Source organism: Eublepharis macularius, chromosome 2, assembly GCF_028583425.1.
Source record: "Eublepharis macularius isolate TG4126 chromosome 2, MPM_Emac_v1.0, whole genome shotgun sequence".
Taxonomy (NCBI): Eukaryota; Metazoa; Chordata; class Lepidosauria; order Squamata; family Eublepharidae; genus Eublepharis; species Eublepharis macularius.
The window spans coordinates 154,590,186-154,604,195 of record NC_072791.1 but is presented as its reverse complement, the minus strand read 5'-3'; the positions used below and the strand labels follow the sequence as shown (position 1 = coordinate 154,604,195).

At 43.9% G+C, this 14,010-nt stretch overlaps 1 protein-coding gene across 1 annotated transcript in view; it reads left to right on the top strand.

Moving 5' to 3' along the window:
* CFAP65 (cilia and flagella associated protein 65) overlaps positions 1 to 13,012 on the top strand; it is a 60,405-nt gene extending 47,393 nt beyond the window's left edge. Inside the window, exons 25-33 of the mRNA XM_054971639.1 lie at positions 794 to 937; positions 1,334 to 1,450; positions 3,127 to 3,264; positions 5,039 to 5,104; positions 6,837 to 7,051; positions 8,271 to 8,435; positions 9,100 to 9,393; positions 10,172 to 10,309; positions 10,908 to 13,012. Of these exons, the coding sequence (XP_054827614.1) occupies positions 794 to 937; positions 1,334 to 1,450; positions 3,127 to 3,264; positions 5,039 to 5,104; positions 6,837 to 7,051; positions 8,271 to 8,435; positions 9,100 to 9,393; positions 10,172 to 10,309; positions 10,908 to 11,034 (1,404 nt within the window). The 3' untranslated portion in view covers positions 11,035 to 13,012. The remainder of the gene's footprint in view (positions 1 to 793; positions 938 to 1,333; positions 1,451 to 3,126; positions 3,265 to 5,038; positions 5,105 to 6,836; positions 7,052 to 8,270; positions 8,436 to 9,099; positions 9,394 to 10,171; positions 10,310 to 10,907) is intronic.
* The last annotated feature ends 998 nt before the right edge of the window (positions 13,013 to 14,010 follow it).

Sequence of the window (14,010 nt, the reverse complement as noted above, 5' to 3'; positions counted from 1 at the left end):
TCACTTCATGAAGATGTAGTCAGGTTATTGGAGCTAGAGAGAGAATGGGTTAAATTGCTGCTACCATTGCTGTGTGCCATCTACATGGTGTCAGGAGTAATGCTAGCTGCCGTTTCACTCTATGCATGCTAGCTCCTGCTTGGTTTAAAAGATAAGTTGTACTATTTCTTGCTTGCATTATTTTGTCAGTTCCCAACACTGAAGGCACAGCCTAAAAGAAAGTTGCTACAACGTCATTCCTTAGTTATCCATTATGTATCCGTGCATAAGAGTAGCATTTGGCATTATAAAATGTTGATTGGTGCTGCCAGTACTATCTCACTCCCTCCTGAACTGGAAAGGAGAAGAATTTGAGGAAAGGACTTAGCTAACATTAGGTTGTCCCATTAAAGATCTCTGGTTCTTTGATACAGGTTTGAGTATACCTCTAGAATTTTAGAATCTTATTTCAGAACAGTCTCATAGCCCAAAGCAATGCACATCCTTTGCATGTAGAATCTCAGGTCACAAAGCTGGGAAAGGTTTCTTCCTAAAGCCTCGTAGAATCCATGTGGAGTTAGATGGAGCAGTGGTCTAACTTGGTATATTGGAAGTTCGAGTGTAAATCAGTCAATTTCTGATTTGTTCACACAAGAAGTCTATTTTAATGTTTAATGTATTTGGTGCTACCCTAGTGACTACCATTAACTATGTATGCTAGGTACCTCTATAGGTCATCTGTTCAGAGGATGGAGAAGAAAAAAGTACACATTTTTAGGCTAGGGGACCATCCCTCTTTTTGTTTTCTTTCCAGACAGTGTATTTATCTCAGCCTCGGATTTGTTTTGGCAACATCCCAGTTTACAGCAAATGCAGCCGCCTCTTCTTTCTCAACAACACTTCTGAGAAGGAGGCAATCGTTTTTACTTGGTACACTGGGACTGCAAATGCCACAGTGGTGAGCTCCATCTGTATGATTTGTTTTCCCTCCTCTTGGCACTCTCCCTACTCTTCTGTTTCCTTAGCTTTCTATAGAGCTTAGCTTTGCTGTATCAGATGAGTATCTTACTACATCTTTGTAAGATTTGACATCTGAACAGAGGAGGGATGTATGCATGCAAAAGACAGAAGGGCAGTACTCATTACAATGACATACTTTGCTGCTCCAAAGCAGCAGAATATGCATATTTAATACTGGAGTACATCTCCCACTCTGATGCTGTGGTGCTTTGTTTCTTAAGCACATGCCTTCCCCTTGCATGTTATGAAGGCTGATGTACCGGCTTTCAGAACAGGAAGTGACAGCTCTTACAATGTTTGGTGGGGATGCAATTACCCCTTGCTTTATTTTTAGGTGTTGAACGTTGTTCCAAAGACAGGAATCGTTCCAGCTGGGGAGAGCACCCATTGTGTTCTCACACTGCACACGAGTGAAAACCCTTGCTTCTACAATGTTGATCTGGTCTGTGAGGTGAGGCTCAGTAGGTCCTTTCTCTTAAAACCCCAGAGGCATTGGTAGCTTACAGTAACTAAAAAGGATCTCAGTGTCTACCATAGAGGCTAAAGTTCAAAGGGATGGGCCATCTATGTGGCCTAAAATGACTGAGCGTTCTGCATTTGGGGAGCTGTTATTGCTTGATTCATTAACGTCAGTGAAATTGGAGAATGTATACCATATTATTAGGGCATCACTGGGCTGGCTTCTGCAAGGCTTTGCTCCACAGTGAGGTTCTTGACGAGGTGCACATGGTAGAAAACATCGCTGCCACCATCAAGAGGGAATGAGTGGACTGGGTAGGTGAGGGTGAGAGCATCGTTACCACAGTATACATGGTGACTGCTGGTGGCACAAACATGACGAAAGCGCCGGCTCGAGTGGTCCACAAACGCATTTACTGCATGGCCCACAAACTTCACCTCTTGGTGAAGGATGCTCTTGTCCTGGGTTCCTTCAAGGAACCTGCAGATGACCCCACAACTTGTGAGTTCCAGTATCTCCTCCAGAGATGCTGGTGGTGACTCATGAGTCACGTCTCGCACAGTGTGAAAGCAACTCACCAATTGCGCCAGAAGCAGGACAGGACAGACGCGCCGGAGCATCACCTGATCACTGATGTTGTCATTTGCTGGAACTCCACCTGTATCATGCTTCAGCATTTGATGAAGCAGCAGGCTGTCCTCACATTGTGGCTCAGAAAGTGACATTTGGATCCTAGATCCAAATGCAGGATGTGCAAACCTGGTTCCAGGAGTGTGCACGTTTATGAGAAAGCTGCAATGGCATCACATCCCAGCTGCAGCCTCTCACTGAGAAGGAGTCGCACATGTTGGCAACCATGTGTGACCCACACATCAAGGACACTTTCACTGAGCAGGCCAAACACCTCAGCAGTGTGAGATGCCCTCCATTTGTGGGTGCAGTGTAGGTAGGCCAACAGGGGCCTCCTGCCAGCAGAGGGAATGAGGGAGGGGCTAGCTCTACTGGTTCCCTTCCTGCCCCTTCTTACCAGGCTCCCCCCATGGCCAGCATTGGGTTGTTCATGGAGATACTCTGGCATGCCCTCAGCCCCTCTGGAATGTGAGGCACATGAACCAGGATTTGGAGAAGGCAATAGTCAGGGCACCTTTCAGTCTGGTGTGACCTTTCAGTCTGGTGTGAAGCTTGTATTTGGGAGTGTGCAACTGGCCATGGCAGCCTTGGTCCATGTGTTTCTGCAGTGAGAGCCAGCTTGGAGTTTTTTCCCTCAATAGGAACAAATGAAGTTGCTGGAGGCACTTTGTTCAGGGGGCCAACAGAATTAGATCCCAGGGTCCAATATTCCTGAAACTTGGGGGGGGGGGGGTTGCTTGCAAAATACCACCCCAGCCCCCTGGATAGCCTCCCTAGTTTTCCCCATAGGGAATAATGGTATTGGAGATGGCTGGGGGCACCTTCTTTGGGGGGGCATAAAAAGGCCCCCAGGGTCCAATCTTTATGAAATGTGCGGGGTTGTTAGAGGACAGTTAGGAGTAGGTCCCTTGCACATTTGGTGAAATTCAGGCAAAAAATGACCCATCCAGGCCACTGGATATATATACCAAAAAAGAAAAGAAATAGGCATGCCAAATTGGAACATGGGCAGTTAACTGTAGAGTTTTGCCCTATAGATTTTCACACAGAAGCCACTAGATCAGTATGAAAAAGAGCTGAAAGAATGGGAAACTGAGAAGGCACGACAGGCTGTGGAGTTCATCATCACAGCGAAGGATCTGAACTTGAAGAAGAATGTAAAAGAATGTGGAAAGGTAAGGACCAGCCTGCTAGGATGGGAGAGGATGGGAGCAGTAAGGACTGGGCGGAGTTTTTGGTCTCAGAGCTGCTTCTGGCATCACTGCCCTTGTCTGGCTTCTCAAACATATGTAGGAAAGTGGCCAAAAATGAGTGAAGATGTGCATCTTTAGAATGCTAAGAAATGACTATGAAAAGCACTTTTAAGAAAGTTCCCATGATCTTCTCCATAGTTCTGACATTTGAATAGTCAGATGCATATTTTCTGGCTGTTTTTTCTACATGGTGTTCAGATCTCTTAAGCAACTGAATTTTCTGCAGAGGTAACTGAAGACATTTTAGCACCCAAGCCTGGAAATACAAATGATCACTAATTATAATGGAAAACTGTCCTGTACAAACTCCATTGAAATTTCATGTATGTACGTATGTATGTCATTTATAGTCTGCCTTTTTCACTTAGGCTCTCTTTCATGGCTTGATAGGTTTCATGCTTAGTACAGAATTTTAGTAGGTTTCTGTCAGTAGTCACAGAAGCTGAAGGCCACTTCACATGTTATATTAAGACAGATTTGATAGTTGCAGTCAATCAGTTCTTGGATAGGGTACATATGGGATGCACATTTGCAAATGCATGTTTGTTGCATTTATACATTACATTCTTTAAGGTGTATGCTTAAAATAGCTCAATGCACTCCCAAAATGTAATGTATGGAGGGGCTCCAGAGCTATTTCACTAGCCAGAACAGCAGCCGAAGTCCTCCTTGTGTAATGTCACCACTCTCTTCACTGCCCCCCTCCCAGGACAAAGTAAAGCAATATAGAGGATCAGAAGGGTATTGGTTAAGCTATTTTACCTTGATTTACTTTTACTTCAATTCGGTGTTAGTGTTCTGGATGCATAATTTGGGATTTTCTTCTTGTAGAATATTTTTTAATGCAAGCTTCACAGGGTTGTGGGAGTAACTGGTTGTGTGAGAGAGACAGGAGTAAACTATTATATTACCTGAAAAGAAGATAACCCTGAATGTAAGACACAAATGTCATGCACAAATTATTTAGAAATAATATACATGCTTGTAATTTGGATGAGAATATGAGATGATTCTGTCTGTTTTGACAGCACATCTGGGAAAACAATAGTCTTTCTTTTGTGTAAATACAGTACACACTATGCACAAATGCAAATAACGAGGGACCAACCCCTTTGTATTATAGTTAAACCCTTGGAATCTGTAGTTTTGACTAGAGCAGCAGCACAGGGAAAGGGGGATCCTTAAAGCTTTCCCTGCAGGCATTTTTGCCTCTTAACAATGTTCATCCCCATGTAGTTCTGGGTATTACAGCTGGAATTCCCCTGGGGAAACAGCAATAGGGGAAGAGGAGATATTGAATACAAAAATGGATGATAGGGAAAGGGTAAAGCACTCTTTTCCCCAACTGCTACTCTGCTCAGAAGTACAGCTTCCCAAGGCTGCACATCATTAAAAGACCCAGAACATCAATATGTGGTTGCATGTAATTTATCCAGCACTATCACTGCAATCCTAAGCAGAGTTACTCCAGTCTAAGCCCATTGAAATCCAGCTCCAGCTGAGCATACTTCTCTGGCTGGTTTGCCATTGTCAACAAAGCTATCAGAGCCCAGGTTCCACGCCATCATGAAAATCCCTTCCCCACAAAATATCTGTATTGAATGTTAATGTTCATTGTATTGGGGTTTTTTATTCCTGTGAAACACGCAGAGAGCAAAAATCAGAAGATAATAGTTGTTTGCTTACTTTTGTTTAGAGGTCTTCAAAATCCTTGGAGTCAGCAAAACCCTCTAAGCTACTTACAGAGATCCGGAAATACAAGGTAACATGCTTGCACCCCCCAAGTGCAATACACTGATAGCAGCAGAATGGTTGACAGGCTCTTGTTCAGAACATGTATATTTGGCAGTTTTGTGATAGAATGGAAGTGCCATGCTTACAGAATAATTGTGTGTCAAAGCAATTGTATTGCCTTTTTGGTACATTCAGACATACCTAACAACTGGAGTTTTCAGTCTTTCGTTTGTCAGGGAGATCCCAGCTTCTACTCATTATCATACTACAATTAATAGTGTGGTGTACAGGCTACAGTGTTGGGTTCAAACTCCACACTACCATGAAACTCACTTGGTGACTTTGGGCCAGTAGCACACTCTCACCCTCACCTACTTTAAAGGCTCATTGTGAGGATAAAATGGGAAAGAAAAAAAAAACCATGTATGTTCCCTGAGCTCTTTGGAGGAAGGACAAGATAAATAGTGCTACATACACATCAACAGACATTTTTGCGACCGCTTTGAATGCTCTGGTTGCTGGGTTGTTCTTTTACTACATGCTTGTTTCACCCGCCACCTTTTTAGAAAACCACATGAATGTTTATGTAATTTTTTAAAAGTAAATTGTGCTTAATTTTATTTTTTTTAAACATCAGTTTAGGTTTTTTAAAGTTGCAAAACTGCTTTAGGGAGAGGGGAGGGAGATAGCGTGGCAGTTGCCAGGCAGTCATCACTGTGCCTGTCTGGCTTCTGTTTCCAACCAACCATTTCCCCCCAAACTTGGCCCAGGAGAAGAAGAATCATGTTTATCTACCTTTGAAGCTCATTGACTCCTGTTGTTAGAGATCTGTAAGCATTTGTTAGTTGCGCTTTCAGTGAGTCTCTTATGAGACCTGCAGATTAACACGGGAGAAGCTCATGTCCTTGGACTAGCTGAATACCTCTGTGTCCTGCAGAATTCTGTTGAGCCATGGGAGTGGTAGGTTTGGGGTTCTGTAGTATTTATTCATCAAAGGTTCAGAGAGATGCTGAATCATAGTGGTTAAGGGTCTGGGCTCCGAGCCAGCACTGCTAGTTTGACTCCCACTACTGCCACGAGCTTTGCAGGTGGCCTTGGGTAAGCCACTCAGCCCCAGCTCCCCAGCTATATTGTGGGGATAATAGTAACACTGACTGTGTTCACCACTTTGAGTGTGGCACTAATCTGTCCAGAAGGGCAATATATAAGAACACTGTTGCTGTTGTTAGAATGGATTGTATGGTAGGAGTAGAGTCAGTAATTCTTACCCTAAAAGGATTAACAGCCTAATTCATGAGGAAATCAAGGGAAATACATTGAAATAAAAAGAAACTCAGCCCCCTCGATGGTTGTTGTGGGTTTTCCGGGCTGTATTGCCGTGGTCTTGGCATTGTAGTTCCTGACGTTTCGCCAGCAGCTGTGGCTGGCATCTTCAGAGGTGTAGCACCAAAAGACAGAGATCTCTCAGTGTCACAGTGTGGAAAAGATTTTGGTGCTACACCTCTGAAGATGCCAGCCACAGCTGCTGGCGAAACGTCAGGAACTACAATGCCAAGACCACGGCAATACAGCCCGGAAAACCCACAACAACCATCGTTCTCCGGCCGTGAAAGCCTTCGACAATACATCTCAGCCCCCTCCTTTGCATACCTTTTCTCTGTTCTCCCCTGTTCTCAAGATTCTTGCATGCAGGATTGTTCTATTGGTTAGGTTCAAGGGAACCACTCAATAAAGATAGCCCTTCAATTCCTTCCCAACAGACTCTTCCCCCCATTAAAAACAACAGTGTGCCCAACTTGCCTGCCAGCCATAGCCAGAGGAGACAAATGAGGCATACAGAGGCCGAAAAGTTGTGGGCCAAGCCAGAGCCCCCCCTGCCCTTCCTCATGCATTTGGGTGTTACAGCCAGATCTCACTCAGTTGATGATTTCTTGAACAACTTCCCTGGTGAGCTGCCCCAGCATTTCCTTTACCGGTAAGACAAACTCCTGCATAAAAAGCTTCTGCATAAAAGAGTTTGGCTCTCTGTCCAAATATACAGATGAGATGCTGTTTGTTGCTAGAGTCTAATAGCACTGCTGTGCATTTTTAAGGAATAAAGAAATCGTAAGTGTTGGGTAAATCATACCCTTATGGTTCTTACATTTGAGGACTGTTTTACACATTGTTTTTCTTTACATGGATATGTTGCCATTGGGATAAACAATATGTGAGAACATCCTGAGGGCCAAGCTACATGTTGTGTGGATGAAACCCCCATGTTATATACGGGCCCTTTTCACACAACCTTTGCAAACCCTTTTGGCTGCTGGTTGCTAGTAGATTTTTTGTGCCATTTTAGACACAACTGGTTTGGCTGCTGGCTGCTAACAGATTTTTTTAACCTTTTCAGACAACCCCACTTGTGTTCTGTTTGCAATGTGGGGTTCAGACATCTTTTTTTTTTAAACCTGCTTTTCCCATTCTCAGGTTTTAATGCACTTCCCATTCGCTGCACAGTATTGTTTGAAATGTCCATAGCACTTCCAACAGCCTTGCCTTTTTATTTTCCTGCCCAATTCCAGTGCATTCTTTATTTAATGTATATAGAATAGTGCTATAGTGCTATAACATTGTAACAACTGATATAGCAGGTTCTCTGAATCCCCAGCTTTTATTTAAAAAAGAATAAGTCTCTAGCCTTACTCTTGTGGAGATATGCCTTTTTCCTTACATCTTTGCAAAGGAAGGGACTAGAGACATACTTTAAAAAAAATTAAAGCTGGGAATTCACAGAATCTTCTGTACCTATCATTACAATGCTATAGTGCTACTGCAATATTTTTGTGCCAATTTATTTTTTAAAATGCAGAGGCCTAGGGGAGAGGAGTTAGCTACTTCCTGTGCCAGAAAAAAGTGGTTCTGTTTGAAATGGCTACAGTGATTCACATATGTTTCATAAGTGGATGTAAATGATGTTTGAAACTGCCGCCCCCACATCGCTTTACATGAAGTCAGGGCAGCAGTGCATAACAACCAGATTAAAATGGAAATGTGAAAGGGTCCAGGCTCAGACCAGTGATATCTTCCATTTCATTCCTGTGCTATGGGGAAATTTAGCAACCTAAGCCACAGGACAATATCCATGCCCTATATGTGCACTAACTGCATCATTAAGTACAGTGTTTTAATGCTCCTCACTTTCCTCTTTCCAGCCAACTTAAGAAGACAACGCCAAGAAATAATGCTTCAGATAAAACACCTCTGAATAATAGCAGGAGCATGCGACGAACCACATTGGTTCCAAACTGGCAGGAACTAGCAAACTGTTCAAAACAGGAGGCACAGCTAGTGACAGATGTGCTGTCTACAGTTATCAAGTGAGCAGCTTCTGCCCTCTCTGCCAGAATGTCTGTCTTACAAAGGCAGCATATGGTCAGTGTCATATAATCATAGACTTAGGTGAAGGCATTTATCACTTTTGCATCATGCTTTTATTACAAAGAGTTCAGGGTGATGTCTCTTGGTATTCTTATAACAATCCTATAAAGTAGGTTAGGTTGAGAGATAGAAATACTCAAATCAGCCCAGACTGCCTTCACAGCTGAGTGGGGATTTGAAACCACGTTTTCCAGGCCCATTCACTACACCATGCTGACTTTCTGAAACATGAATCATCTAGTCCAGACTCCCACCAGAAGAAAAAAAATTCTTACTGTTGGAGGGGTCTGGATATAAAGGATCCTTCTTTCCTTGTAGGAGGACTTCATTTGCTATATTACAGACCATATAATCCAGATAGTTACACGGTAAATATGCATCTTGAGTACCGCCCTTGCCCCATACATGGGTGGTCATTCCTCATGAAATCTTACAAGAACAAATTTTACTAGATATACCCTTGGGATTTTTCCCGCTCTGTCCCTTGGGGATATATTAGCTTATCCTGGCTCCCTGGACTTGAAGGCTAAGGGCAATTGCATGACAAAAGTGGTCTGTTCCAGGGTCTAATTCCAGTGCCCCCCATCCTTCCTGATATTGCAGAGGTTTGCTGGAGGAGTCCCAGTTTCACGAGGCAGTGGTGAGGAGTATTGCAGAGCCCACACCTTACTTCTGTCAGTTTTGGAGTGAGGAGTCTGCCAAACTGCATAACAAGAAGCAGAGTTCTGGTACCTCCCCTACAACTCCTTCCCCAGAGGTCAGCACTAAGGACAGGAGAGAAGATGAAAACACTAGCAGAGGTGAAGTATCTCCTTCAGGGACTTCAGATGCTGCAGAGAGCCTGAGTACCATCATTCGCAAGGAACATTTCCGAGAGCAGAGAGAAGCTATTATCAGGTAAGCAAAGGATATGACTCTGGGGTCACCTTTGAAGAGGTGTTGCCAGCCAGCTAGCCATGTTTGGAGGCTAACATTCCTGCAATGCAAAAGATGAAGAGAAACCTGCCTACAAAATCATATGATAGGTGGGAAAGCTAACTGCCAGCTTTCCAAGTTCCCAACTCCCTCTTGTGGCTTATAGACAACACTGCATTCAGTCTCTGTGTCTTTTGCCCTTTTACTTTTCCCCATAGATGTCAAAAGGGACTACTTACTCCTCAGGAAGAAACAAAGAGGCTGCAATCAGCAACATAGTTGAGGGAGTGGATGATGTTTGTTCCCCTTCTCCTTCACAAGTGCTAGGGCCTGGATTTCCCCACCCCCACCCCCATCTTGACTACATCCCTGGTTGCAGCTTCTTTGCTTTTACTTTCTGTCATGAAAGTGAGTGCCTCCCATCAGTGCTACAGGATAAAGTGAATACAGTCCATCACAGTGGTAGGTATAGTATAAGTGATCCCAAGAGAGTGTAAAAAGTCAATGGGTCTCTGTGTGCCTGTCCCCTCTCCCATGACTTCATTTAGATTACATAAATGGACTAATCCATCCTTTTTGTCACTCATTAATGCCTTCCAGGCCAGTGTGTTCCTGGCTGGTTAGACCTGGGCTTAGTCTTTGCCACTAAGGCAGCTGTACATCTTATCAAGAAGATAAGTGTACCACAATAGCATCCTGTGAGCATACTGGGTAATAGCAGCTTTGCTTCCAGGAGAACTGAAATGTTCTTTCTTCCAAGGATGCCGGCATATACAAATCTGACAGAATTGGTACTGGACAATGCCATTCAGAACATTCTGGTAGAGGCCAGTTGTGGTGAGGTGGTGCTGACTTCACAGCCCAGAATTATTGCAATCCCTCCTCTTGTCTGCCAAAAGTAAGTAGATAGGGATATGGGCTCTGGAAATAAAAGCAACATTTGCAAATTAATGGTAGAGTTGAGTCTGAAGTTAGGGCAAAGGAAAGGGGGACAGGAGTGGTACCTCTTTCAGCAACTGTGAAAGCAGTTAGTGTGGCTGCCTCATGGGTGCCCTTTTTGATTGGCCAGAGTTCTTTCCCCAGTTTGCTTGGCACATGGAGGAAAGGGTCTCAAGGGGAGAGGATGAGTGTGGTCAGCCAGGGGAGAATGATCAGATATCTGGGGAGTAAAAGCAGTAAGGCATCAATTATTGCACTGACCTTGGAGAAAACTCTACAATTACAGCTCCTCCATGAAGGGCCAGGATACACCAGCCAGAATAAAAGATTTTCGTGGCAGCTCCTGCTGTAGAAAGAAAGTCAAAACAGGATATGAGGAATACAGGTACTGTTCTTTGTTGTTGAATCTGAATCACACTGCCTAACCAGGGCCTGTAGTAAAGCCCTGTTCCCTAAAAGCCAGAAATTGGACTTACTGTTCTATATAGGTAGTGCACATTGTGTTACATGGTGGGGATGAAATAGGGAGAAATTCATAGGAAATTTTTTTCCCCCAGAGGTATCAGTTCTGCTGAGTCCTGCTACAGACCGACTCTATCTGAGCCCTTGATAGCACCACTGAGCTGTACCCCCAGTGAGATGAAGGATTCTGATAGGCAGCGGCACATTAGCGTGCCTTCCTAGGAGCCTGACAAACTCGGATATCATCCAAGGCCAGTATTTGCAGCAGCCTAACCTGCGTGTGAGCCATAACCATCCTAGAAACCTGCCTCTTCCATCAAAGGAGAAATGACTTGCAGCAGTTCAATGTGGACCCTGCCCTTTTGCAGCAAAGGAAGACAGTTCCAGTTGTGTCATATGAGACAAGAGTACCAGTTTTTTTTTTTTAATTAAGATAACCGTTTTCATCTCTGCAAGTTTTCTGTGTGTTTCCCTCCAGCAGGGGGCAATATAGGCTTTTTCTTCTCTGGTCTTTCAGTGGTGTAAATTCAGCAGGAGATAGCGCAAGGCATTTTCCGTGCTTACAATAATGTAATGTTTCAGCAAAACATGCAAGCCACGTAGCCATGTTGAACACTAGGAACCAAAAATCTGAATAAGACACTCTTGGAGATAAGCCAGCTGTTGTATCTAACACATGCTCACAGTGCAACTGACCAAGGAACAGAACATGAATTGAAAGACCCATTTATCCCAAATTTCTTTTCTGGCCTTCAACAGCCAGTGGTTTATAAACATTGAACATGAAATTCTACGATGTTGGAGCCAAAAATAATTAAAAAGTTAAACTAACACAGCCTCACTGAATGCCACACATCATCAGGTTTTTGCCCCATTGAGTTCAGCGCCTTTGCAGCAGCAGCACTACCGTTCAGTGTGCTGTAGGGTTTATGGATAGCACCAGAACACACTTTAAGCTGTTCAACCCACATTCCTCTTTGTAGTTAAGCAACCTGCTCTCCAATCTAGTGAGACATCTGTACTAAAAGCCTTTTCCTGGTGGCAGCAAGTCCCATAGATAAAATTGTGAATTGGGTGGGGAAAGTAGTTCATTTTAACTAAAAACCATCATTTTTCATCACATGCTCCATAGTTTTACCACTAGATACCACATACATTTCTTTTTACTATGAGATATACTCCTATTAGAGGAATTACTGTAAGCTAGGGTTGGACAGACTTTAGGACCAAGAGGGTTTTTTTTTCTTTTTTGTCAGAGCTTCAAGGTCTACCAGCTGGTGACAGTTGAGAAAAGGCCCCTTCGAAGGGGTGGACCCAGTTACAAAATGGTTCCCCTGAAGGCACAGATAGTTACCTGGTAGACCACGTGAGCCAAACCTTGGGGTATCTGACTATACAGGCACAACTTCACATCAAGTCAGTACCCATTGGGGATTCCAACATCAAAGTCTAAAGCTGCTACAGAACTGCTCAGAGGCAGCCAATAAATATTACCATTTTACATGCACATTGAAAATGTGTAATTGATGCTGAAAATGTGTTAAGGGCTCATTGCTATATGTTATGTTAGGCTCCAAGTCCCTAGAGTCTGGGGCTGCAGTACCCTCCAGTGTTGTTCTGAGGCAGGCCACAGGAGGTACATCCATGGCTGGGTTAGGAGGGGGTTTAAACTCACCGAGGCCCCCATCTCTTCCCTGCCAGTGAGGTAGAGGTCTGGCCCGTCCTCCTTGGCTGCCCTGGGTCCTGCTTTTCGAAAGAGCTCCTGGAGGCAAACAGCCCTGCAACATGAGGCAGGGCTTTGTGGGGTGTGACCAATAGAGGAGGCTGGGTCCCCAGTGCAGGCCTTCTCCCTTGCTGTAAATTTTCCCACTTATTCAAATGGACTCCTCCTCCTCGGCCTGTGTGGGTCCAAGAAGGGTAGGGACACTGCCAGCCCGGACTGTGAGGTTGCCAGCAGGTGTGGTTCAGCCACAGAAACTCACTTCCCTGCTGTGTCATGTGGTGGGCATGGCTGGCTTGGGGAATATCTCAGGCACACTTCCCTAGTCTGTGGCTCACCTGGCTCTTTCTCTCCTGGTTTCAGACAGGGCCTGAGCCCTTAAGATGCCAAGGCTGCCTTGGCCATCAACAGAGCCTGCACTACCTACCTGAGAGTCCCCTTCAGCCCCAGTAAGTTCAGGGGCAGAGCCTCAGGCCCCAGATAACATACCTGATGAAGTGGGCTCTGATCCACAAAATATTATGCTATAATAAAAATGTGTTCGTCTTTAAAGTGCCACAAGGTTGCTGTTTTATTTTTGCTGCAACAAACTAATACGGCCGCTCCTCTGAAATTTTTGAATTATTTCTTAATTCTGGACACACGGTTTATTAATTCAGAATGGAAGAGGGAGATATAATGACATCATCTACCTTTTCTTCCTTCTAATATTCTGTACATGCACCACAAAGTATAGATTCATGACCCAGGAATTTGATTCTGAGTTTTCTAACATGAATGTTTGTCTTGTACCAGAAACTCTGGATGCTTTAGGGCACTGCTCTTTCCTAGCCTTAGACACAAAACCCTACAATGTAAAAAAAAAAAGTTTTGGAAACTTGTAATTAGTGTTATGAGAAAAATAGGGTTGCCAACTGGCTGGTAGAAAAAATGTCCTCTCTCTTAATGGGAATCTCAATGGGATGTCATTTACCAGGTGATGTTATTCCTCCCCTCCATGCTTTGAAAAAATTTAGCTGCCCATTTCCAAATAATAAACCTCTATTAAAAGGATTAGGACATTTTTCTCTAGGTCTCTTGGCAGCCCTTCCAAAAAGATGTAAATTCTCTTCATAGTAGCAAAGGAAATCATCTTTTCACACCCATGCTGGAGGTCGGCCCGAATAATGTAGTCCTGTGCCAGGGCATGCATCATTTCAATCTGCCTGCAAGTTGTAATGTAGAATCTGGGAATCCCTCTCCCCAAGAAAAAAGTGCAGTAAAATGTTTAAGCATTCTTGGGGCCACAACTGTGTTGAGACAGTCCATTTGTGTTCATAATCACTGTGTGAAAAGATACGTGAAAAGACTATGCCACTGAAAAAAAGACAACATCAGCCAGCACTCTCTATTAGGAACCTGGCCTATTTTTCCACGTTAGCTTTCCTAAAATTATAGGAAAACTTCAGTTCAATTTAACTCTCTTGTTTATATCCCCA